This window comes from Lygodium microphyllum, chromosome 18 (assembly GCF_053477565.2).
Source record: "Lygodium microphyllum isolate KBCC chromosome 18, Lygodium_microphyllum_v1.1.10, whole genome shotgun sequence".
Classification (NCBI taxonomy): domain Eukaryota; kingdom Viridiplantae; phylum Streptophyta; class Polypodiopsida; order Schizaeales; family Lygodiaceae; genus Lygodium; species Lygodium microphyllum.
In genome coordinates this window covers 40,368,401-40,392,594 of record NC_141152.1, presented here as the reverse complement: position 1 = coordinate 40,392,594, position 24,194 = coordinate 40,368,401, and the positions used below count along the sequence as shown (strand labels likewise).

General features: G+C 42.2%; 1 protein-coding gene across 2 annotated transcripts in view; it reads left to right on the top strand.

Moving 5' to 3' along the window:
* Window positions 1–24,194, top strand: part of LOC148020786 (seven transmembrane domain protein) — a 108,589-nt gene that overhangs the window by 70,198 nt on the left and 14,197 nt on the right. For both annotated transcript variants that reach the window (XR_015694633.1, XM_087698600.1), the window contains exons 4-6: window positions 7,891–8,005; window positions 8,100–8,215; window positions 8,306–8,430. Coding sequence is in view for 1 of the 2 variants with exons in the window: in XM_087698600.1 (XP_087554726.1) it covers window positions 7,891–8,005; window positions 8,100–8,215; window positions 8,306–8,430 (356 nt within the window). In the remaining variant the exon portion in view is untranslated. The remainder of the gene's footprint in view (window positions 1–7,890; window positions 8,006–8,099; window positions 8,216–8,305; window positions 8,431–24,194) is intronic.

Here is a 24,194-nt window from a genome sequence, read left to right as displayed (position 1 = left end):
ACCCAGGATTTAGAGGATCAACCTAGATCGGGGCCCTTGGATCTTCAGCAGCGACTTGGTGACTAGGCCTTTGTATTCCTTCCAGCATGGAGTCGTGGAGCTAGTGGCTTCTCTCCCAAGGTTAAGTTTTAGGTTTTAGAGCTCATCTTGTCTCTTGATTGTCTTCAAAGGTCTCCTTTCAAGTGGTATTCTTAGATTATAGGGTGGATATTCTTTGTCCCTTGGTCAATATGGAGCCATCTTCTGAGATTGAGTACGGGCATATCCTTACGGTTCTCGGCACCACACAAAGTTCGACATTTCTCCTATGCATTGCATGTTTTCATAATCTTTATACTAGGGCTCTTGGGCAAGTGAAAAATTTCCCCACAAGGGATAGTGTCCAAGTGGCACCTATTGCATGAGTATTCTTCAGCATATAGCATTGCACCTCCACCTTACTCTTATCTTGTTTCCCTTTTTGGGCTTGAGAGGGGGTGTTGAGAAACCCTTCACTCTTCACCTGCAATTTGTGTTTTTGCGTTTTGCGTTTAGGGTTTGCAGCTCCGAAAAGGGGCGTCACCCTAGACTGACTATGCCTATTTATAGGCCACTCTCTCAGTCATTCTTTACGGCTAGTTCATTCAGTCCGTCACCTCTTCTCTCCAGCCTCTCCATTACCCTCACACCCCTTTAGGAGGACATTGGGGTTCGTGGGTTGTGGCTATCTTCATCATCTTTCTTGTGTTATAGCACCCTTGTTCCCTTGTATCACATTCACTCCATGATACAAGACTTCATCATTCCATTCATCAGAGTTTCTTCTCTCTTCTCTTCTCCATGTTTGCTGAGTTCACTCTGTGTTCCTCCCCACAAACCCTATTGTCTCGTTGATACATCAACTTTTGACACCCTCTCCTATGTGTTTGAAACAATGGAGACCCATTTCTATTATGGGCTCTTTTTACAAAATCTTCTAAAAAATCATTGCCAACAGATTGCAAAAAGCATTTCCGCATTTGGTTCATCCATGTCAATACGGTTTCATTAAGGGCCGGTATATAATGCACAACATTTTGAATGCTCAACTGGGGATTGACTTTGCAAAAGTTTCAGGCCAGCAGGTGGTCATACTTTAGCTTGATATTGAAAATGCATTTGATCATGTAAGCTGGTTTTTTTTGAGGCAGCTAATGTTCACCATGGGCTATGGGCCACGTATGGTTTCTCTTATGGATACTATTGGTCAGGGGGCAGTGCCTCGTATTGCACTTAATGGAGGGATCATTGATGAAATTGCCTTATCTCGGTCTCTTCGGCAAGGCTGCCCTTTCAGCCCTTTGTTGTTTGCATTAGTCACTCACCCAATGCTTTCTTTGTTGGATAAGTTGGCCAATCAAGGTGAGATCGTTGGTTTGTCTCTTCCCAATGGGGCCTTGTTGAGCTAAAAATGCATTAGCTTTACTTAAACAGCCCCAAAACTTGCTTAATTAATGAAGAAACCTAGTTTATTTAAAAGAAACACGATCCTTGAGAGGTTCTGTGTCCCATAAGCACAAATCCACTTGGGAGGGTCCAAACTTTCTATAAATACACATGCTTCCCTCCATTCAAGAAATAATCTCTTTTTTGTAGATTTTAGGTGTTTTAGCTTGCTGCCTACACCCTGTTCGTGGAGGACATCTTAGCCGAAGCTTTCCATTGCTGTCTACATCAGTTGGCGTCTAATTTCCAGCCCTCTTCTTGTAGTTTGGAGCTAATCCCAGCCAGGCGGTTGCTGTTCTTGCACAGACTTGCTGCCGTATTGTTTGCCACGTCATCTGCAACTTGCGTTTGGCAAATTTCTCTCTCCTTCAGTTGTTGCCCAGCTTCTGCAGGTTGTCACCAGGCTATCGAGCCTACGTTTGGCAGTTCTCTCTCTCCTCCAATTGTTGCCCAGCTTCTGCAGGCTGTCACCATGCTATCCAGTTTGTGTTTGGCATTTTTCTCTTGTGCAGACTGTTCTGCCTGCGTTTTTAGTCTTTCTCTCTCCTCACTATTGTCTGCATTAGATCCAGCTTCTCACTGGTGTCTTTGCTAGTGTTCGATATCCAGAGGCTGCCTTGTTGCGATTCGCGATCCATTCAGAGTACGACATACTCTCCATTTGAGGTTCAGTATTCATTCACTGCCTAGTGTGTTTGCTACATGAGCATTGTATATTTAGTACTTATATCACTTTAGTTATTTTTTGTGCTCATTGTCTCTGAGTTACTGTAACTCTAATTGAGTTCTTTTATTAGTCTGTGGTTTGTTGTACGATTGTTATTTGTGTTTTTGTGTCAGAGTATTTCTTTACATGGTATCAGAGCCTGCTACTCTCTGAGAAACCTAGGCCTTTGATTTGAAAGCTTTCCACAAGAAGCAAGAACACTAGTAGGTTGAAATAACTTCGAACACATCAATACCAATTCAGTCTCTAGAACAACGTATGCCGAGAACCGAGCAAGAGTGGGCAAAATAGCTTGCTCCACAAAGTTTTGACATGGTGGAAGACACTTCTGACAACACGGAAGAAAGGCTATATAAGCTTTTCATTGAAGAATATCATGTGATTATGGACTATAGACGAAAGAAGATTGAGGAGCTCGATCGAAGGATTGCCCTTTAGGAGAAGCTACTCAATGAAGGTATGCATGAATTTCTCTCTTTAGATGTTTTGTATAAATCTGATGATATTTCAGGGCCATCGAGACCTCCCTCAGGGATGGGTTCCCCTGTTGGAGAAAGAGATCCGGAGTATATTCCATTCTTTCATCCTCTTCGGTCCACTTTGGTGCAAGGTACTTTAGATTCTTTTTTTGTTCTTTCGTCTTTTACCTCTTCTGCTTTGCAATATATTGGTAGAAATCATGAGGAAGATAGAGTACAATCTATTGACTATGGAAAAGGTTCTCTTGAGGACCAATTCTTGTATGTTAATACACGTCGTGGGGATTATAAGAAAAAGCTAGGTACCTCTTCTTCTACCCTTCCTTCTTTTTAGTTTACTTCTCAAAATTAGAATGAATTTGGTGTTCCTATTTCTACATTGCACGGTGCATCATCATCATAATCATTTCATTTTCAATCTCCGAGCTGTCGTCTGCACACGAGTGGTTGCTGTTGACCTTGAAAAGCTGTGTCTAATCAACTTGATATGTTGCCTGATCAGAGACCTTGTCGCTGGTCAAAACGAACGCCTACTACCCCTCGACTGATTAAAAAGTGACGACGTGACTCCTCTGTGTGTGCACGTTGCAACAGCTCTGATACCAATTTGTTGGGATGAGTGTGCAATGGGAATGCAAGTCAGAAATGGAGCAAGAGTAGTGTTGAGTGTAAGAATGAGAGAATCCTAGTGTACCAAGTTGTCACGGTACACAAAAAATAAAATGTATTTTTATGTTTGGGTATAAACAAGGGTGTGCTCACACTTGTATAAGTTTATCCACACGGAGATTAAGGGATTTTACACCCGAAGGGACTTTACACCCAACAGATAAAGACGGCACCCTTTACTTTCAGGACTATATCCAATAAATATGTAGCGAATAGCCTTATTATCCAACTTATGCCTTCTTTGAGGACGCACATGAGCATACGCCAATGATCAGAAAGCTTGTCGTTGGTGCCAAGCATGCCCAACAAATCATTATTATTGCTGGTCGCGAGTAATGATCAACAATAAAATAAAAAATTTTAAGCGAAGAGAGACAAAATAGATGCCTGAATAATAATTAGTCAGTGATAGAAGAATTGCGATCTACCTCAATGAACTTGAATAATATGGAGAATAATAATTTCTCTTGCTGTTTTTTTGCTGAGTAGAGAGAAAAAAATGCAAAAAATAATTATTTCAGAAATAAATATTACCCGATCAAGGCAGTGGGCAGCAATATGCTGAAATCAGAGATTAATCGCTGGAAATGCTCCAATAATGTGGACAGCAGCTGAATATACTGAAAATTCACCCAATAATATGCCAAAATGATCAAATTTGTCTTCAATGTTGGGAAAGAGCAGGGCCAGCAGCCAAATAATATAACTTTGGAGCACGTCAAGGGCCAAGAAAATGAATTGAGGCAAAAGCCCCAAATTTTGGGTGCCTTAGTGGTGGAATTGGGCAAAAGCCCCAAATTTTACCCGAAAAATGAAGAGAAGTTGAAAAAATTGGATAAAATTTTTACTCGGCTAATGTTGAATGCAGTGTCTGCCTCAAGGTGAATTGGACCTTGATATTGATGAATTTCAGAAAAGGCCCAAATTTTTTGAAGAAATTGGGCTCGAATGTCGAAAAGTCCTAAATTTTATTGGAAAATTGAAGAGAAATCTGATAATCTTTGTAACATTTTTACTCGAAAGATGTTGAATGTCACGGCTGGTGATGAATTGTGCCTCAATGTCGATGAAGAATGCCAAATTATTGAAAAGCCCCAAATTCAATGAAGACTGATGCCAAATTTCTTTCAATTTGATGAAATTGATGGAGAATGCCTGAATTTTATTAAAAGTTGGGCCAAATTGGGCGAGTTTGGTAGAAACCCCCAATTTTGGCCAAATTTGTACTTGAGAGGGGTAGCTTATGTGGAAACAAGAGCTTGTAGGTAATAAGAGAATGATTAAATAATGCCTTTCCCCCTTTTTTTGTTAAAAAATTTTGGCCAGTCCGGGATAGGGCGGCAACTTATTGGTGATGTGTTGGTAGATGGTCAAGGCGTGTGGCGGCACAGGCATCATGTCAGCAGGTCAGCGGGAGGCATGTGTAAAGGGGACAGGGACTTCACGGCGTGTCGGCTACCTAGAACAGGGTGTGACGGGCAGGTTGGTGTGGTGCCAAGCGTTAGGCAACGTGGCTGATGCCATGATAGGGCAGTGTGACAGGCAACCAGCATGTCAACCTCACATGGAAGTTGGGCAACTTCAGGAGTTGGCTTGCGAGCTTCAAGCAACAATGTTGCTGAACTGTTGGTTGCCTTGGGCCAAGTAAATGTAAGACTCGCGAGGCTAGATAGACTATAGGATAGCACTTGAAGTAGCATGTAGAGACCAAGTGGTGCCGACAATGGTCGAAACGGTGGCGTATGATTGTTGATCACAACTCGTTGATGTTGATAGAAGTCGTGTGATGGCAATGGCTTGCCGAGGTGTGGCACTCAATGGCAATGGCTATGAGGAAGATGGTGTGAGCGATGGTGAAGGTGAAGAAGGTAAGTGGCTTTGATACCACTATTGGCCTAGGCGTGGAGTAATTGTGTGATTAATTTAATGGAAAATGAATGAGAATGAAAGAATTGATTGATGCACAACAATACTCGATCACGAATGAGAAGTGATGAATTAATGAGAAAAAGAGAGTATAACGCTTTAGGCAATTACATTGAATAATGCCACACTTATGCAAAATGAGGCATGAAGTGTCTTTAAATAATAAAATATGAAATCCTAATAGCTTAACTATCATAGGAAAACCCTAACCCTAGTGTCACTTAGTGCAAGGACACTAGGGGCAACAACTACATTTAATGACAGTTTAAATGCCTAGGGAGCCCGGATCATGGATCAAAGGGCATCAATGCGTAGCCCATGAGATGGCCTACAATAACTTGATTTAAAATTAATGACAAGCATAAATCCACATAAACTAAAAATAAAAACATTATTACTTTAATCTTGGACAATGGACAACCTAATAGCCCCAAAATAGATGCCCTTGCGGTATTCCTTTATCTTGAACTACAATTTGGATGGAATACAATGAGATTCTCTTAATCTCCTTCTCTCTTCAATTGCCTCTTGTTGTTGTAAATGACTAGCAAGCCTTCAAACCAATTTGACCATTGGTTTGCTTAGGGAGTAACCTTCACCGTGCTCCTTGAAAGACAAATTCAGCCCCCCAAATCTGATATTGGCTAGCGGGCCTCTTGAATCTCCTTGAAATTCTTTAATATTAGTAGTTGGAATTCAAATCCTGGGCCTTCAATTTTGAGCAAGCATCTTGAGGTGGCTGTCAAATCGTAATTTCAGTTGTAAAATAGGACTTACAATAGAGATTTTCCAATATCTCCATCCTTGATGACTCAAGTGGCTGGATTATTTTGAGATAAGAGATGGCTGTAGGATGAGAGACAATGTTGTAGAGAGAGACAATTCAGAGTTTCATTGTGAGAAAGGTTGAAAAACTATTGCTGTGTTGCTCAAATAGCCCTGGAAGCTATCACTTGCAACTCAGGACCACTAGAAAGGTTGTTGCCCTCTCTTGTATACTGTCACTTGCACTAGACAGACCTTGGGCTATTGTCACTTGCATGTAGAGGGTTGCAAACTATTGTCACCCAGTGTAGGATTGATCCTTGGTGGTTGCAAATCATATCAACATCCCCTTGTTGTTTAAAAGTCTCTTTCTCTCTCACGATGGTTGGAATAGGCTTCCACCAGTTGCCAAAAATGTTCCTTGCACTTGCATGGGCAAGTTTTGCCAAGTGATTGTCTTCTAATTCCATTTTTTAGACATTAAGGGCCAATGAATTGGTCTAGGTGCAAATTTGGCAAGGTTTACCACCTAGTACTTGTTAGGCATGACTTATTACAACTTTTGTCTTTGGCACCAATCAATGTCTTGGGGTCATGGGTCCCACATTATGAAATAATTAACATATACCTCACATGTGCAAGTCATTTGCACATTTGTTTAACTTTTAATCAAAGGCTTAGCAAAGCATTTAAATTCATGTCCTTGTGACACCCCCTATGTGAGACAACAATGCTAGGAGGAGGTGAGGGTCTTGCGGTGAGATCTGGCAGCCATCCAAAGCTTGCTATAGGACTTGCTTAAAGATCACAACCTCCATACCTAGGAGTTTTGGGCACAAGCAGCTCTAGCGAACCTAGAGGATAGGAGGATAGAGTTCTCTCTCCACACCTCAACCAGGTTTTGGGTGCAACAATGGGACACTATGCGCAGAGAGCTGCTAGAATTGGAGTATGGAGATGACACGCCGCTCTGTGTTGAGGATGATAAGGTGATGCTGAAGAGAGCAAGTCTAGCGCTGGAGATTTAGTATGACAAAAGGTGTGAAAATGAAGTGGTGTAAGTCTGTTGACTTTATATAGACCATGACTCTAGCATTGATTGGGGAGCTTACTTGGGGTTTAGGTGGGTGAGTAGGGGACAGATTGTTGAATACCTCGAGTTCCAGGAGGGATTTGACATCACAACAGCCTAGCACTTTGATCTAGTGTTGGATTGCATTTGGGAAGGTGATCTACTGGGACAGATTGTTAAATACCTCAAGTTCCAGGTGGGACTTGACATCACAACAGCCTAGCAGTTTGATCTAGTGTTGGATTGCACTTGGGAAGTTGATCTACTGGAGCATGACACACCTCTCTTGTTGGCAGAGCTTTTTCGACCCGAAAAAAAGGAGAAAACCAGTCAAAGTAAGTTTATATGCTTATTTAGTTTGAGATAACGGTTAGAGTCCTGTTGTTTGTAAGGTTAAAATTTCCCTCAACCTTTTCAAAAATGATCAGAAGTTGAGGTGGTCCATTATTTTTGGCTTGGATACTTGAAGGCTAAAACATTTTTGACTTTGTTATCTTTGTCTGAATTAGTGCTGCATATGAGCTCTGAACATTATCTACATGGATTGCCTTATGCATTACTGATATGCTAGCAGTTTTGTTTCTCTTCTCATATTTTCCATAGCTGTGCATAATCATGAACTTCCTATTAGATAGCATACACGTGTTAATTTGAACACCTATTGTGCATATTCAAAAGCTTGTACATGCCCGCTGAAACCATGATTGTGTCTGCACAAGGTTGATTTGCATGAATCCTCTCTCCTATGTGTTAAGCTCTGATTGATTCCATGCTTTGAATCTTTGCAGGAATCTCTTAAAGCATTTATTGGATGGCTAGATGTTCTTGGATTATACCTTGCGCTCACGCAGCTTACCCATCGAAATATCTCTCAAAACCACAAATTTCAAGCTGTTGGATTAGGTAATAATTAAGAGGCTATTCTTAAACCCACTTCCATTGGACATTTTGTTCAAACAAAACCTGTTCTGGAGTATTGGGAATGTTTTTGTTTCAGGCTGGGCATTCGCAGACTCTCTCGTCCATAGGTTGGCTCCACTTTGGGTGGGGGCAAGGGGTCTTGAGTTTACATGGGACTATCTTCTGCAAGGAGTGGAAGCAAATGCAAACTTGGTATTTTTGGAGTTTGCTTGTGTCAAATCATATTTGCCAAACCAAGTTGTATTGCCAATTTTAACACTATTTTTTTCTATGAATTAACAGATTGCAACAATCTCACTTGCGGCTTTAGGATCACTAATGTGGCTGCGCAAGAATAGGCCAAAGGTCATTGTGCCACTCATATATGCAAGTGCTGGTGTGCTGGCAACCATGCCTTCCATTGTCAGGTCTAATCTGCAGCTGTTTACTCTTGTAGTCCATTGTATGTAAATTTCAGTTGTATGTATTATCTAACAAGAAGTACTTTTTTACTTGTTGCACCCACATTCAAATGAATCTGTTTTGAGCTGTTTTGTTCCTACAAAAAATGCTGGCTAGGCTTGTTGACTGTTATGGTCAGGGCTTCTGGTCTTTTGACTACAAAGAACTCTGGCTAGGGCTGCTAACCATTGTGCTGAGGGCTTCTGGCCTTGTGTGATGAGTCTTGTAAGTTACTTGAATTGGGGGCATTTGCGAGTCCATTAGTTTTTTCTTTGTGCTGAGTAGACCTTGAGGCAGCAAATCAAGAGAACCAAGAATGAAAAAATTTCGGAAGGGAATTGCATGGGGAATTTGAAGGAGGGGTATATGTTCAAGTGTTTTTCTTTAAAAAAGGGAAAAATTGCCCCTTAGCCAAAACAAGAAACAAGATTATTCCCAAACTACTTGATATCTATTCCCCTTCACTTCTTTTAGACACGAAATGAATTTTGTATTAATTGAATATCGGGGCATACATTGATACTTGTGGTTAAGGGGCACCGAGACCCTTGACCACGCGTTTTACAAGGGGTCATAGTACAACGTCCACCTAGGTGACCAACCAAGTGGAGCCATAATCAACTTCTTACATCATACAAGGTGCTGCACCAGTATCCGCGACAATGGAACCCATGACCTTGGATTTATTACACCGTTTCACTACTACTTGAGCTAGCGGTTCCTTTAGGAAGTCACAGATGCTACCTACTTGTATGGTGGGCTGAAGAGAGAGAAAGAGGGGTGCATAGCAGCTAAGAAACGGGGTTCTTTGAATTTGAAACTTATGAAACGTTTCTTAAAGTACGAAACGTTTCTGAGAGTAAAAAACGTGGGCGTTTTTAACTTTTTTTATTTTTTTGGTAAGTTGGAATCCAAAACATGGTTTTTTTGACAAAAACTAATGGGCAATGTTAAACATGATGATGATGATGATGATGATATGTAATGACTCGTGAGGCCTCAAGATTTTGAATGAGAGATTGATTTTTTTGTGATTTTGTATAGTTATTGGACTTTGCCAATCTAGTTTTATTCTTGTCTTGAGATTTGAATATTATACGACTTTAGTCTCATTTACGAGTTATTTATGATATGTTATGATTCATTCTTGATTTTGACATTTTGTCAGTTTGTTTTGAAATGAAAATCATGATGCTGCAACTTGACTCAATCCATATTATAGATAGGCTATTTAGATGTTAATTTCAATTTTCTTTATATGATATGTATGAATCATAATGTTTGAGTTCTAAACCATAGTATAGCTTGTCCAAAGACTAACTTTGACATAAGTGACAAGTCAATAACGGATCATGGATATGTAACATATAATGTATTATTCTCAATTGACTCTATTATCACTCAAGCTCAATTAGCCATTCTTTGTTTAAGAGAGACTAACTTTAACATAACTTTGACATAAGTGACAAGTCAATAATGGATCATGGATATGTAACGTATAATGTATTATTCTCAATTGACTCTATTATCGCTCAAGCTCAATTAGCCATTCTTTGTTTAAGAGAGAGTTTCATAGAGGTTTAGAACCTCTTTCCCTAGTCAAAACTATTAAAAGTCCTTATTGCTATAATTCCAACTTAACTAATATCCAACATTGCATCTACTTGACTAGCACCTCTTGTGAACCTGACATCCTAGGAGCACTGGATGCATTAGGAAACGTTCTCATTTGCATACTTTGAACCATTGCAATGTGTACATTGGAATTCGCATATTAATAGCCATACCAATATACATTTTCCCATACATTGCATGCATGAATAACTGCAATTCTCCTCATGTAAGCATTACTAGCTGCATTTTACCTCACGACCAATACTATATGAAGCATTTGCATAACCAGCATCATGCCAATATTGTTCTATATGGGGTTATGCATATTACTAGCCATACCCAGATACAATGGGTCTTGTACACCACGCATTGGTTGCTGCATACTATAAGGAGTTGTGCCATACATACCGGTATGTGGTCCATGATCCACCATAGTATGGAAACTCGTGTCATCACCAAAGTAACTTGGCTACCCCATAATTGCATGCACGCCTTGCTGTCTAAAAAGCATTGGATTGGCACTTCTATGTTAGCCTTGCATATGCATCAATTGTCCCACTAGCATTATTATGCTTACTTTCCACATTTGGAACATCATGATATTATATTGGCTTTTCCTTTGGGGCACCTTGTTGTCTCGAAGCTTTATGAAGACGATTTCCTCTTCTTGCCTTCGCCGCCCTCTTTTTTTAAGGGGTACAAAAAGTGCTTGAACTGAGCATCATTTGCCAATTGTATAAATATTTCAGCTACTGTCCTCAGTTGATCTTTAAATTGGTCATTAAATTCCTCTTGCTGGTCATCATCCAAGAGACCTAGAAGGATCCACCTCTTGTCCAATTCCGTCATTCTCAGCCAGGCGTGCCTTGTCCTAGATCAAGCATTGCATTTTTCCCAAAACTTTGTGCATTTTCAGATTGGGAGGCATGATCCTTGCTTGATCCCATCTCACTATTTGAAGATACTTGCTGTATGGCTTACTTGAATACAATTTCAGTACTAGAGCAAAGCTTTTGACCTTTAAGTAGGTGCCTTGGGTCCACCAATTTGAGGGAATTGATGGTATCCTAGTGATGGAACCTTGAAATCGGCTTTCCTTCTCTGAGAGGGTGACCTGATTAAGCACTAATTATAGCAAGCATAAAATTCACATAAACTAAAAATGCACACTTTACCACTTTAGTCTTGGACAATGGATAGCCTATTGGCCCCAAAATTGGCACTCTATGCGGTATTTCTTTAGTTTTTATTGCAAATAGATAGAGTAGATTCGTTGATCTCCTCGGCTAGTCCAAGTGTCTCTTTGTCAAATTAACTTGCAAGCCTTCAAACCAATTTGTCCCTTGGTTTGCTGGAGGATTAGCCTTCACTCTACTCCTTGTGAGACAAATTCAGTCCCAAATCTGATATTGGCAGGTTGACCTCTTGGATTTCCTTGAAATTCTTTAATTTAGTAGTTGGAGTTCAAGTCCTAGGCCGTCAATTTAGAGCATGCGTGCTAAGATGGTTATCAAATCCTAATTTCTACTGAAAATTAGGATTTACAGCAGAGATTTTCCATTATCTCTACCTCTGATGACTCAAATGGTTGGATTTTGCATTGATAACTTGAGAGATGGCTCTAGGATAAGAGAGAATTCTATAAAGAGAGAAATTCCAGAGTTTCATTACGAGAAAGGCTGAAAAGTTGTTGCTGCGTTGCTCAAACATCTATGGAAGTTGTCAGCTACAGCTTAGGAACACCAGAAAGGCTGCTGCCTCCTTCTATATGCTGTCGCCTATACCAAAAGGACCTTGGGCTGCTATCACCTATACCCGCAGGGCTCTAGAATGCTGTTTTTTGCTATAGGACTTGCCCTAGTGGTTGCAAATCACATCACGAGCATTTTTTGCTCTCTAACAGCCTCCTCTCTCATGATGGCTGGAATAGAGTTCCAAGAGCCTCCAAAAACGTTTTTTCCACTTGCTTGGGCAAGTTTTGCCAAGTGGTAGGGTTTTAATGCCATTTTCTAGCATCACCCAACTTTTTCTCGTGTCTAGAAAAATAATTTGCCTAGCCAATAATTAAATTAGCTAGGTCAATTTGTCTTCCATGTGTCTCTAAGCAGATTTACCTAGCTAATTTAATTATTGGCTAGGCAAATTATTTTTCTAGACACGAGAAAAAGTTGGGTGATGCTAAAAAATGGCATTAAAACCCTACCACTTGGCAAAACTTGCCCAAGCAAGTGGAAAAAACGTTTTTGGAGGCTCATGGAACTCTATTCCAGCCATCATGAGAGAGAAGGCTGTTAGAGAGCAAAAAATGCTCGTGATGTGATTTGCAGCCACTAGGACAAGTCCGGATCTTCTAGAGGTGCAAGTGGGGCAGATTTTCTAGGTCAATAATGATGCAAATGATGCTTGAGGTGCAAGTCGGGCAGATCTTCTAGAGCCCTCCGGACTAGAATTTGCTGGAAGGATCCTTGAATCTCGCATGGTCTGCTGATGTCAGTTATATAACAGGTCTATGCAGAGGGGCCCTAGGAGCTATAGAATCTTTAGGTGGATCAAGAGTGGGAAGAAGTCTCGGCTTAGTAGGCGCTATCTTTGATGGTGTAGGATGAGGAATCGGCATAGAGGCTAGTGCAAAAGATTGTATTATATATCTCTCGTCAAAAGCTACATCTCTGCTAATGATCACCTTATTTGTCCAAGCATCAAACAAACGGTAGGCTTTCGGTTTGGAGAAGTAACATATAAAGATCAAGAGATCAACTTGGGTAGTGAGCTTTTCTATGTGATCATTAGGAGTGTGCATGTAGGCATGATAGGTGAAGACTCTTAAGCGGGATACTACCAGTTGATCACCAATGAATGCATCGTAGGGAGTCCGCTGAGGGATAGCTGTGATCGGACGTCGGTTGAGGATGTACACTGAGGTATTAACAGCCTCAATCCGTAGATGATTGGGGAGCTTTGCTACTAGTAGCATAGAGCGGGCCATGTTTATGATTGTGTGGTTTCTTCGCTCTAGGACTCCATTCTTTGAGGAGGAGTTAGTAGAGGTGAGTTGGCACGAGATACCATGCTCCTGTAGAAACTTAAAGAACTCGTGGTAGGTAAACTCACTACCGCTATCACTCATACAACCAATACGATGTCTTGTTTGGTTATAAACTAGCAATACCCAAAAAGAAAAATATGTGAAAGTATCTGACTTATGCTTGAGAAAGTACATCTACATGTATCTAGAGAAATCATCCACAATAAAGAAGAAATAGTGCGCCATTCAAGGCAATAGTGTGAATCACTCTTGGAGGAGCCTCAACTCTATGTGTGGACTATTGAGGAAATAGGGTATGGGGTTGTTTCCTGAGTTGACATGCTTTACAAATATCTCAAGATAGCTTCAAGTGTGGAAGGCCCTCAACCATGTGATGATGCAACAACCCATAAAGACAGTTGTATTTGTAACAAGCGAGATACATATCGACTAGGGGTTAGACACCCAGTCACACTGACCGGGGTATATAAGATGTAAGAGTCTCAAATTAGGGTAATCAGTTATTATCAAGAACATACTCTTCATCTTCATCTTCAGCTTCCATGGCTTTCTCCTCCCTTCTCCTCTCTTTCTTGTCTTTCTCTCTCTTCCTCTAGTCTTCTTTCCTCTTCTTCTTGCTCTCTTTCTCTCTCTTCAACTCCTCTTCTCTCTCCTCTCAGCTTCATTCATTACAAGTGGTATCAGAACTTTAGGCTTTGGTCATTTTCTTCTTTCCCCTTTCTCCCTTTTCAAATCCCAAAAACCCTAGTTACTTAAGCTACAGGTACAGGTACAGCAAGAAGAACTATAGTTAACCTCAGCTTTTTGGAGCAAGCAGGAGCTATGACTGGAGACTCAGATATATCTAGAGGTAAAATGGTTAAAATAGCAAGTCGTCACTTCTTTTCATGAAAATTTTAGGGGTTCTAGATCAAGTTTAGAGTTCCACGAGTTGGAAGAGAGCAAAAACCCAAGTTACTTTTTGCCTCAGCCCTCCTTCTCTCTTCCTCTTGCAAGCTGCCATGGCTGCCAGCCCACACAACCTCTACAAACTTGCTCCAGACACCTCCAAGGCATCAGCCAACACCTGAACCTGATTTCCCTCATCTTCAACTCCATTTGGAGTACCCGGGTGACCAAGGAAACCCTGCCACAAGCAGTAGGCAGCAGCCCGCAATTTGTGGCGCAAATTGCGTTGCTGCCCTTGGCTCCTGCTCTTGCTCCTGGCCTTTCCCTTGGCACTCTTGGCCTCCTGGGGGAAGGGTTGAACCCTCTTTAGCAAGATTTGACCCACCCTCCTCGACATTGAACCCCCGGTTGAATCCCTTGCCTGTGGGCAGCCATTATTGCTCACTCCAAGCTCTTGATCCAGCCTACAACCCTAGAGCTCAGCCATCAAGCCGCCCCGCCCCCCCCCCCCCCCCACCCCTTTTCCTTACCCTTTTGCCTCTTTCTTACCCGGATTGAAGCTATGGAGATCAGCATGCAAAGATTTCGTGAGGGCAACCATGAAAGCTTCGATTGAAGCTTTTCTTCTTTGAAGCTCAAGCTCAGGAACAAGCATGGTAGCCATCATCATCATTGCAAGCATTCAAATGCCGAAGCCTTCATCCATGGAAGCGCTCCAACCAACCGGGCTTGCTTGATGGCGAAAATGGGCATCATGATGGGCTATGCTTCAACCATCTTCTCCAAGCTTTGAAGAGGTATGTCAATCTGATCTTAATCTCTCATGTTTGTCCACTTGCTGAACTTAACCCCTTTGTTGGAGAGATTAAAGATTGCATAGGTTTAGTAGCTCAATCCCTCTTGTATGCATACATAATATCTAGTCCTGAAACTCATTGTATTGGCTGACATTAACCCCCATCTTGTCTTGTGACTTTGGATAAACCTCAAAGTGAGTAATAGCCATTGTAATTGGGTAAGTAGCAGCCATTGAGTCACTGGACTGCCAAGGTAACTCCCACCCCAACCCTTGTTCATTTCTTGCATCTCATGAAAAGGCCCAATGTCTCCTTTCCAATGCATCTCATTTTGATTGTTTAATAAAAATGTCTGCCATATATACTCCAACTGAGGAAAAAGGCCGATGCCAAGCGAGGTAGTAAGACAAAAGAGAGGTGACCCTCCTTACCACTTAAGACATGAAGGGGTGCACAATCTCGCCCGGGGGGAACTTTGTCCACCTCCCGGTGATCCGAAGCCCGATACTTGTATGCAAGTGCAGGTGCTTTTCCATGATTTCCACCTTCCTTGATGCAATGATGGCCTTTGAGCATCTCCTCAATGCTAGTGGCACCCATATATGACACTTGAAGTGCATGCAATGAGAAGAGATGTATGGTAGTGAATTCACTTATACATTGATGGCAGAGTAGATGGGTATGCAATGATGCTTGGGATAATGCTCAGTATAGTTAGGATGCTATTCATGTTACTGATTAGGCCTCTCAAACTATACTCCATCCATATAAAGCTTTTGCAATAAGAGACATGCAATGATTTTGGTCACAATCGTGCAAGACAGTCACGAAGATTCTATTACAAAAAATTCTGTGAATCTGTGAGTAAATCCTATACCTCACCTCAAAGAGGGCTTTGTCCCCTTCGTTTTGAATCAAAAACCTTTCCAATCGGAGCTATGGTTTGGAAGTTATGCCCATTTTTGTGCACTAGGGTCACTGTGGATAGGGTGCAGATTGCTCAAGGACAGGCACAATAATTCCATTGCAGAACATTCTGATTATTTTCTGTCACAAAGGTTAATAGCTCATCTCAAAGAGAACTTTGTCCCCTCCAACCTGAACTAGAAAATGTCACCAATTAGAGTTTCCTACAAAAAGTTATGTCCCATTTACTAACAGCAGGTCTTGTGGATTGCACGCAGATGGCTGGTCAGAAAGGCAAAAGCAAGGCCCATGAGGAACTCCAGAGGGAGATTAGAGACTCCCAGACCTCCATGAATGAGGGCACAAGATTACCATGGTGATGTATAGGAGGAAATGCCCGAAACGGACCCATACACCTTGCTCAATCACACCCTATGTCAACACGAGCTTCGTCATATGGAACGGCATAATGACATGGTCACCAATCACCGCCAAATAATGTCCAAGTTTAATGAAGCGATCGAGCATATGACCTCTCAAACTCGAGGACTCAACAGACCTTGGAGTAGCTCACTACTCTTGTTGCTCAATAAGCTACTGCTTCATCCCAAGAGAAGGTCAATGACTCTAGGCATGAATCTAGACATCCTCCACATCAAGAGCCATTGCATGGTCCACAGGGTATACTTGATGCTAAGGGAATTTCCCCTTCTACCTATGAGATTGGTGAATCCTCTCATGCACATGATGAGCCCTTGTTGAACTTCCCTGTCAACCATGTAGCCAATACCCCACTAAGGTCCTCTCCCACCCTTGGTCGAAATTCCCTCCCTCTCCCTAGGAGCCCCCATGCACCCTATATGAATCAGCCCCATCATGGACAATATGGTACCAATGGCAAGCATGGCAATCATGGACAGCCTGGCTATAATAGACAGCATGGGATAAATGCACCACATGGGATGTATGGGAAGCAAGGGTTTCATGGGCAGCATGGCCCTCATGATCTACGTGATAAGATCATCCTAACTAAGTACAATGGGCAATCTCCCTCACCATCTGACTTGGAGGAATGGACGTCCAAGTTGGAGTCCTACTTCAATATCTACCCCCGTATTGATGATCATAAAATACTTTTTACTTCTCTCCACCTGGAAGGATTTGCCCACACATGGTGGTGCTATATCAATTGTGAGAATCATCAGTTCATTGACTGGGAAGATTTTAAAATGCATATGGTCCAAGTGCTTGTGTCTCCTGTGGAACAAGAGCGGTTGGTAAGAAGGTGGCACACTCTCGACCAATGTAACCTCACCATACGTGAGTACACAAATCAGTTCATGAAATTGACCATGTATGTGGAGAGCATTAGCGATGATGCTAAATTGCACAAGTATATCTATGGGTTGGAACCGAGTCTATCGGCAAATGTCATGGCCCAAAAACCTACCACACTGCTTGATGCAATTGAACTAGCTGAGAGATATGCAAGAAAGTACTGTAAGAATGAACATTTTCAGCAAGGTTCTGGATAGCCCTGCATCCCTTCACGATCAGCCCCATACGGAGGTGATTGCCGAAGCACTTCTATGCCTAATAACAGCCCCAAAGTACCCACTTACCCCACCTTCCATGTTGAAAGAAAAATGGACACTTTTGGGACAGCATTTGGCTTTTATGGAGAATAAGTATGCTGAAAATGAACAGTCCACTGCATCACCTTCCCATGGATCGAGTAGCCAATGCTTCATCTCGCCGGATGTTGTGAAGGAACGGAAGGAAAAGGGTCTATGTTTTAAATGTGGGTCTATAAGTACATTGCTAATCATGCCTCCAAGTCCCCATACAAGATCGCTAAGATCAAGGTTCATAGCATGCATATCATAGAAGATTGGCACAATGATGAGGATGACCTACCCACCGACTAGGCTGAGCTCGCGGACGATGTTGATAACGAGCAGTTCTATGACCCGGAGGATGGGTTTCCTTTTGACCCGGGTCACAATCCACCACGGATACTTGATCTGACATCCCACCCACCTACCACTTTCCTTTGCTCTATCTCCTTGGACACTTGGATGGGTTCCCGAAGCCCCAGTACCCTTCGCATTCAAGGAAGTATCCACGGAAAGCATGTCTTCATCCTTGTGGATAGTGGTAGCACTCACAGTTTTGTCAATAAATCAGCCATTGATCGGTTGAAATGCACCCCTATGGAATTACACCACCCCTTGAAGGTCTAAGTAGTAAATGGAGAAGAAGAAATGAGCACACATGTATGTCTTGCAGTCCCCTTATGCTTGGCTGAAAATTATGTGGCATTGATTGATCTAATTGCCCTAGATATGGGCCCCATTGATGTTGTCATGGGTTGTGATTGGCTGAAACAATTGGGAAAAATTGCTATGGACTTATCTCAGCTCTACATGGAATTTATGATGCATGGACAACCCATCCACCTAGAGGGAGTTTAAGATTATGCTGATTTTCAGCTCATTACAGCAAAGCAACTCAAAAGGGAGTTTAAGAAATGTTCATAAATCTTTGTTTTGCAATTGAAAAAGGACAATTCCGGTTAGCCCTCTGTAGTATTTAATGATTCAGCCTTGCAGGCCTTGAGGAATAAAGTGACCTATTTCAGATGCCTACAGCCCTTCCTCCTAAGAGGCAAGTGGACCACCCACTTAACTTAGAGCCCCATTCCAAGCCAGTAAACAAGCCCCCTTACAGACTCTCCAAGTGTGAGCGTGAAGAGGTTGCAAAGCAAGTCAAGGAGTTATTGGAGATGGGTTTGATTGAACCGAGTTCTTCCCCCTATGCATCCCCTATCTTGTTAATCAAGAAGAAAGATGGCTCCTTTCGCATGTGCATTGACTACAAAGACACGAACAAAATCACGGTGAAGAACCGCTATCCCATTCCACAAATTGACAACTTGCTGGAAGGTCAAAACAACCTTTAGGACTGATCATGGACTTCATCATTTTCTAATTATGCCTTTTGGGTTAACTAATGCCCCTGCTACATTTCAAAGCCTCATGAACAAAATCCTTCAACCCTTTCTGTTCAAGTTTGTACTTGTTTTCTTTGATGACATCCTCATTTACAGCAAGTCATCAAAGGAGCACTTGACACATGTCAGAAGGGTATTTGACATATTGAGAGAGCATCAACTCTTTGCTAAGGAGAGCAAATGCACCTTCATGCAGACATCTGTGAAGTACTTAGGACACATTGTGAGCAAACATGGCATTCAGGCTGACCCAAATAAGGTGCAATGTGTTAGGGACTGGCCCACTCCTTCCACCACCACTTCTTTGCATAGCTTCCTTGATCTCTTTTCATTCTATAGATGCTTCATTAAGCACTATGCCACCATTGCAGCACCTTTGACCGATCGATTAAAAAAGGAGTCATTCTTCTGGGATGCCACTATTGATCATAGCTTCAAACAGTTAAAGGATGTGCTTACTTCTGCCCCCATCCTTGTCTGCCCTGACTTCTCTAAGCTGTTTACCATTCATTGTGATGCCAGTGGCCGGGGTATTGGTGCAGTATTGTTACAAGAGCATGGTGTGATTGTATTTGAGAGCCGCAAGCTTGATGAGAAGGAGATGCAAATGACTGTATATGACCAGGAGATGTTGGCCAATCTCCATGCCATCAAGAAATAGCACCACTATTTGTATGGCAACCGTTTCCAAGTAAAAAGTGACCATCGAGTGCTCCAGTACTTCTTGACTCAGTCCACTTGACTCCTAAGTAAAGGCCATGGGTAGCAACCTTACAAAACTATGACTTTGACATCTTGCACACTCGGGGAAGGATAATATTGTGGCTGATTTACTCTCTCGAATGTGGACATGCAGAGTATCCTCTATTTGAGAATTGCACAGTGATTGGGTTGAAGAGCTTCAAGAGGCTTACTTGTTAGATGATCACTTCAGCCACATATTCCAGAAATTACAGTATGGGGTCGTGGCTGAAAACTCCCAATATCAGCTCAAGCATGGCCTTATTTGGTCCCATGGCAAGATTGTCATCCTATATACTTTTCCCTTCACGTAGAAGATGATGGAAGAGATGCATTCTTGCCCCATTGCTAGTCACTTGGGTGTTTTCAAAACATATGACAGGATTTCCAAGAGCTTTCATTGGAAAGGCTTATGGAGGGATGTCAATGACTTTGTGACCAAATGTATTCTATGCCAACAGAACAAGGACAGTACACTCAGGCCTGCTGGTCTCTTGCAGCCCCTCCCTATCCCTGAAGGGAAACAAACTCATATCACAATGGACTTTATCACTAGCTTTCCCGTGACCAAGAAAGGGTGGAATAGTATCTATGTGGTAGTTGATCGCCTCAATAAAGCTATTCACTTTATCCCCACTTAAGATCCAATACACTGCCTCTCAGGTGGCCACTCAGTTTATGGAAAATGTCTTCAAGTTGCATGGCTTATCACAAGTCATAGTACATGATCGGAATGCAAAGTTTATGAGCAATTTCTGACAGTCAGTTTTCACCTCCATGGGGACCAAACTTACTCCATCCATTGCATACCACTCTCAGACTGATGGCTAGACTGAAAGAGTGAACAAATGGCTTGAGACATATTTGAGGCACTTTTGCCATGATGTACAACACAGTTGGGATACGTGGCTCCACTTGGCTGAGTTTGCATATAATAACTCCACACACTCTAGCATTGGAGTTTCCCCTTTTGAGGTCTTATATGGGTATAAGGTCCCCCTCTCCATAGTCTTATTTAATGATAAGATAAACCCTCAGAGTTAGGTTGAGTTAGGTTAGGCTGAGTTAGATTGCATACAAGCCTTACTTCAACAATGTAAAGTGAATCTTCAAAAGGCCCAAACACATGAAACTCTATGCTGATGAGAAAAGAAGGCATTTGGAATTCCAAGAAGGGGAATTGGTCCTTTTGAAAGTGCCTAAGTCTTGCTACTCGACTCTTAAAGAGTGCAGCAGTAACAAGCTGGCCCATACGGGATTCTGAAGTGAGTTGGTGACTTGGCCTACTGCTTAGAACTTCCCCCTACCACCAAAATCCACAATGTGTTTCATGTCAGCTAGTTGAAATCCTTCATGGGGTCTGCAGTGGACTATATGGAAGAACTCCCCCCTCCATAGATGAAGAAGGTATCACTTAGTATATCCCTGAGGCAATCATTGGGCAACAAGATAAGCACTTACGGTCTTGATCCATTAAAGAATACCTCATCAAATGGCAAGGCCTACCCCTGGAAGAAGCCTCTTGGCGCCCGGCAACCATTGTCAATGAATTTCCCTACCTCCAAAATGCCCCGTGCACTGAAGACTAGCTGGTTATGCCCCATTTGACCATCCTCTGCCTGCAGACTACACACTGTTTTAGAACAGTTTTGTACTTATCCAAATCTCAGGCATGTGCATCCTACATAGGCTGAAAGTACTCATCATAAGCTCCGTTTTGATATGTGGTACGCCCTATTTGGAGCAACCTATCAAAAGTTATGACCCGTTTACTTCAGCAGACCGGTCTTGGACAGCATGTTGTCCTTGGTCTTTACCCACCCATTTTTCATTGTAAAAGGGCTCAGAGTAGTACTCTGCAACCCTCCCTTAGCCCACCCATCACTCCCCTCTAGTTCTCCTTGTTTTTTAGGGCAAAAACCTTCAGGGTGGGGATGGATTGTAACAAGTGGGATACATACCAACTAGGGGTTAGACACTCAGTCACATTGACAGGGGTATATAAGGTGTATTAGTCTCAGATTAGGGCAACCAGTTATTATCAAGAACATACTCTTCACCTTCATCTTCAGCTTACATGGCTTCCTCCTCCCTTCTCCTCTCTTTTCTGTCTTTCTCTCTCTTCCTCTAGTCTTTTTTCCTCTTCTTCTTGCCCTCTTCTCTCTCTTCAGCTTCTCTTCTCTCTCCTCTCAGCTTCATTCATTACAATATCCGAGATGTCCAAAGCGAAAATACTATATGTAAAGTGTTCGTAGACTTCTATGTAGTGGCTAAGGCTCAGAAAGAAACTGTATCGTGTCATACAAGCCACTAGGTTATACCTCAGTGCGAGCAATCATTAAACGAGTTTGAGAGTCAAGGACCTTGATGGTGGGTGTTGTAAAGAAGACCGCTCATTCCATTTGGCAAAGCCGCTGCACACGGATAACAAGTTCACACCAAGTTGAGGAACATAATATACATCATTTAGCGTAGTGTGATTTGGACCTTGGTCGGTGGCAAAAGTGATGCAATTGTGAACCTGAATCTTGATCAAGGAGTTGTTCACGAGACTTTCTTGACTGTGGGGGCCCAAGAAATGAAAATATCCGTAACGGGGGTCATATGACGAGTAGCTTTACTATTCACAATACAAGGAGTAGTTAAAGTACTTGGATGTGATGAGTGGACCTCTACAATCACCTTGTCGTCGGGAGGCATTTTGTAGATGTAGATGAGACTCGTATCCTCAAATGTCTCTACGAAGACGATGTGGGCCTATGTAGACCACTCTGATAAGGCTTGTGGCATTGAGAACATCGTCGACTATGATGGCTAGCTGGTGGCAGTGTGAGTTTGACCTCTCCATTGCCCCTGAGATTGGTTGCCACCACCCTACTTTCCCTGCTGGGGATTGTCCAATTGAGGAGTGGGGGTCTAGGACTTGGGTTTTGGCTATGTGCCTCTAGCCTTTGATCAACACTTCTCATCAAAATGGCTAGTCCTTTGACAATGTTGACAATACTTAGATTTTTTCTTAGATACGTTCTGCCACACGGGTTTAAGAGGTGACCAGGCGTTACCTTGGATCTCACTAGATTGATTTTGAGTCTAAGTGGAATTTTGAGTTTCTTGACCCTTCCCTTGCTACCCCTTCTCTTGGGGAAGAAGCAACAAGAGTCCTCTCTATAGAAGATGCCCCATGAAACTGATCCAACGACCAAGTGTAATGCAATAGTTGACACTCGAATTCATAGAACGTGGGCATAGTGTGCTATGAGATCACCTACTACACAAAGTTAAAATACTTCGTTGGCAACTTGTTTAGGAACAATGTGACCTGGTCATCAGGGGACTTAGAAGCCCCCCTTATAGTGGAGAATTCGGTGATGAGGAGTTGCCGATACTCTGGCAACTTGACCTTTGGGTAATCCCCAACAGTGATTTTAAAGTTCTGAAGCTCATGGTTCAGATTTATGCAACGGGTCCTATTCAGAGCCAGATAGCGGTCAGTCAAGTGTTTCCAACGCTATGACGCTAAGTCAACATGCCAAAGCTAGGAATGAAACTATGGCAATAAGCCCTGCATTAGCGCAAGAATAGTAGAGGCATTCCTAGCCTTCTGTGAGCGCACAACCTCATATGGAATAAGTGTGGGATCAGGTGGGGGTTCTAAACCCTACACAATATCCCATAGGTTCTAGGAGTCAAGGATATGTCTCATCAGATTTTACTAGATAGTATAATTGGACGTGTTAAAATGAGTCTTATCATTAAATGCATGCTTGGTTGATGAGGACGAAGAACCATGAGGTGTCTGAGAAGATGGATACGGGCAGTGTGTGTAGGTGAAATAGGTAAAGAAACAGGAGGATAGGCATAAATAGGCTGTGGGTGTCCAATGAGTGTTGATTGATTCAAAGGCATTGGAACATGAATGTTTTGATAAGGTGCCGATGGAGGTGGAGACACTGGGACACATAAGCCATGCCCAAATGTTAGCTGAGGCACTACAAAATGAGTAGGGGGTCCACTAGGTAAAGCCATAGAGGTGAACTCTGTTACCAAATGCTCCACACTTGATGCTGTCCCTGCGGGGGGGATAGTCGGAAAGTGTGTGTGGAAGGATGAGCTTCCATCATACACTACCTAGATAAGTGAAATGAGAGGTCCTAAAGGTTGTGCCTAAGTGTGAGAAACCCCTTAGCATGGTGTGCCGAGTATAATAAGGTGCACTTAAGGGAAGTGGAAAGGAGTGTGCAATGGAAGATGAGGAAGGGATGGATGGGAGATTAAATGGATTTATAATAGGTGTAGTGGTGGGAAATGAGTTAGTTTCCTTTTGTTCATCAAATGCAAATTATGATTCTCCAAAATCAAATCGACCATGATATGTAAAAGTGGAAGGAAGAAACGAAGAAGGAGCACTCATCAATGAATCATGTATCTTTTGCTTACCTTTTCTTGAGTTCAAATGGAGAAATCTATCTTCTTCAGGAATTATGAACCGATACTTGGTTTGAAGAGTTCCTTCATCTTGAGAATCGCCTATATTTTGCAAAAAAGAGAAAGTAAATTCAAAAGATCGAGAAGTATCGATTTTTGACATTTGTACCTAACATAGGAGTGAATGAAAGTAGAGATATGTATGGAAGAGATGAAAGAGGTAGAGATGGAGATGTAGGTGATAGAGAGATGAAGGGTTTGTACTCCATGCTAGTTTCCATGTCAAGATGGCCAGTCCTT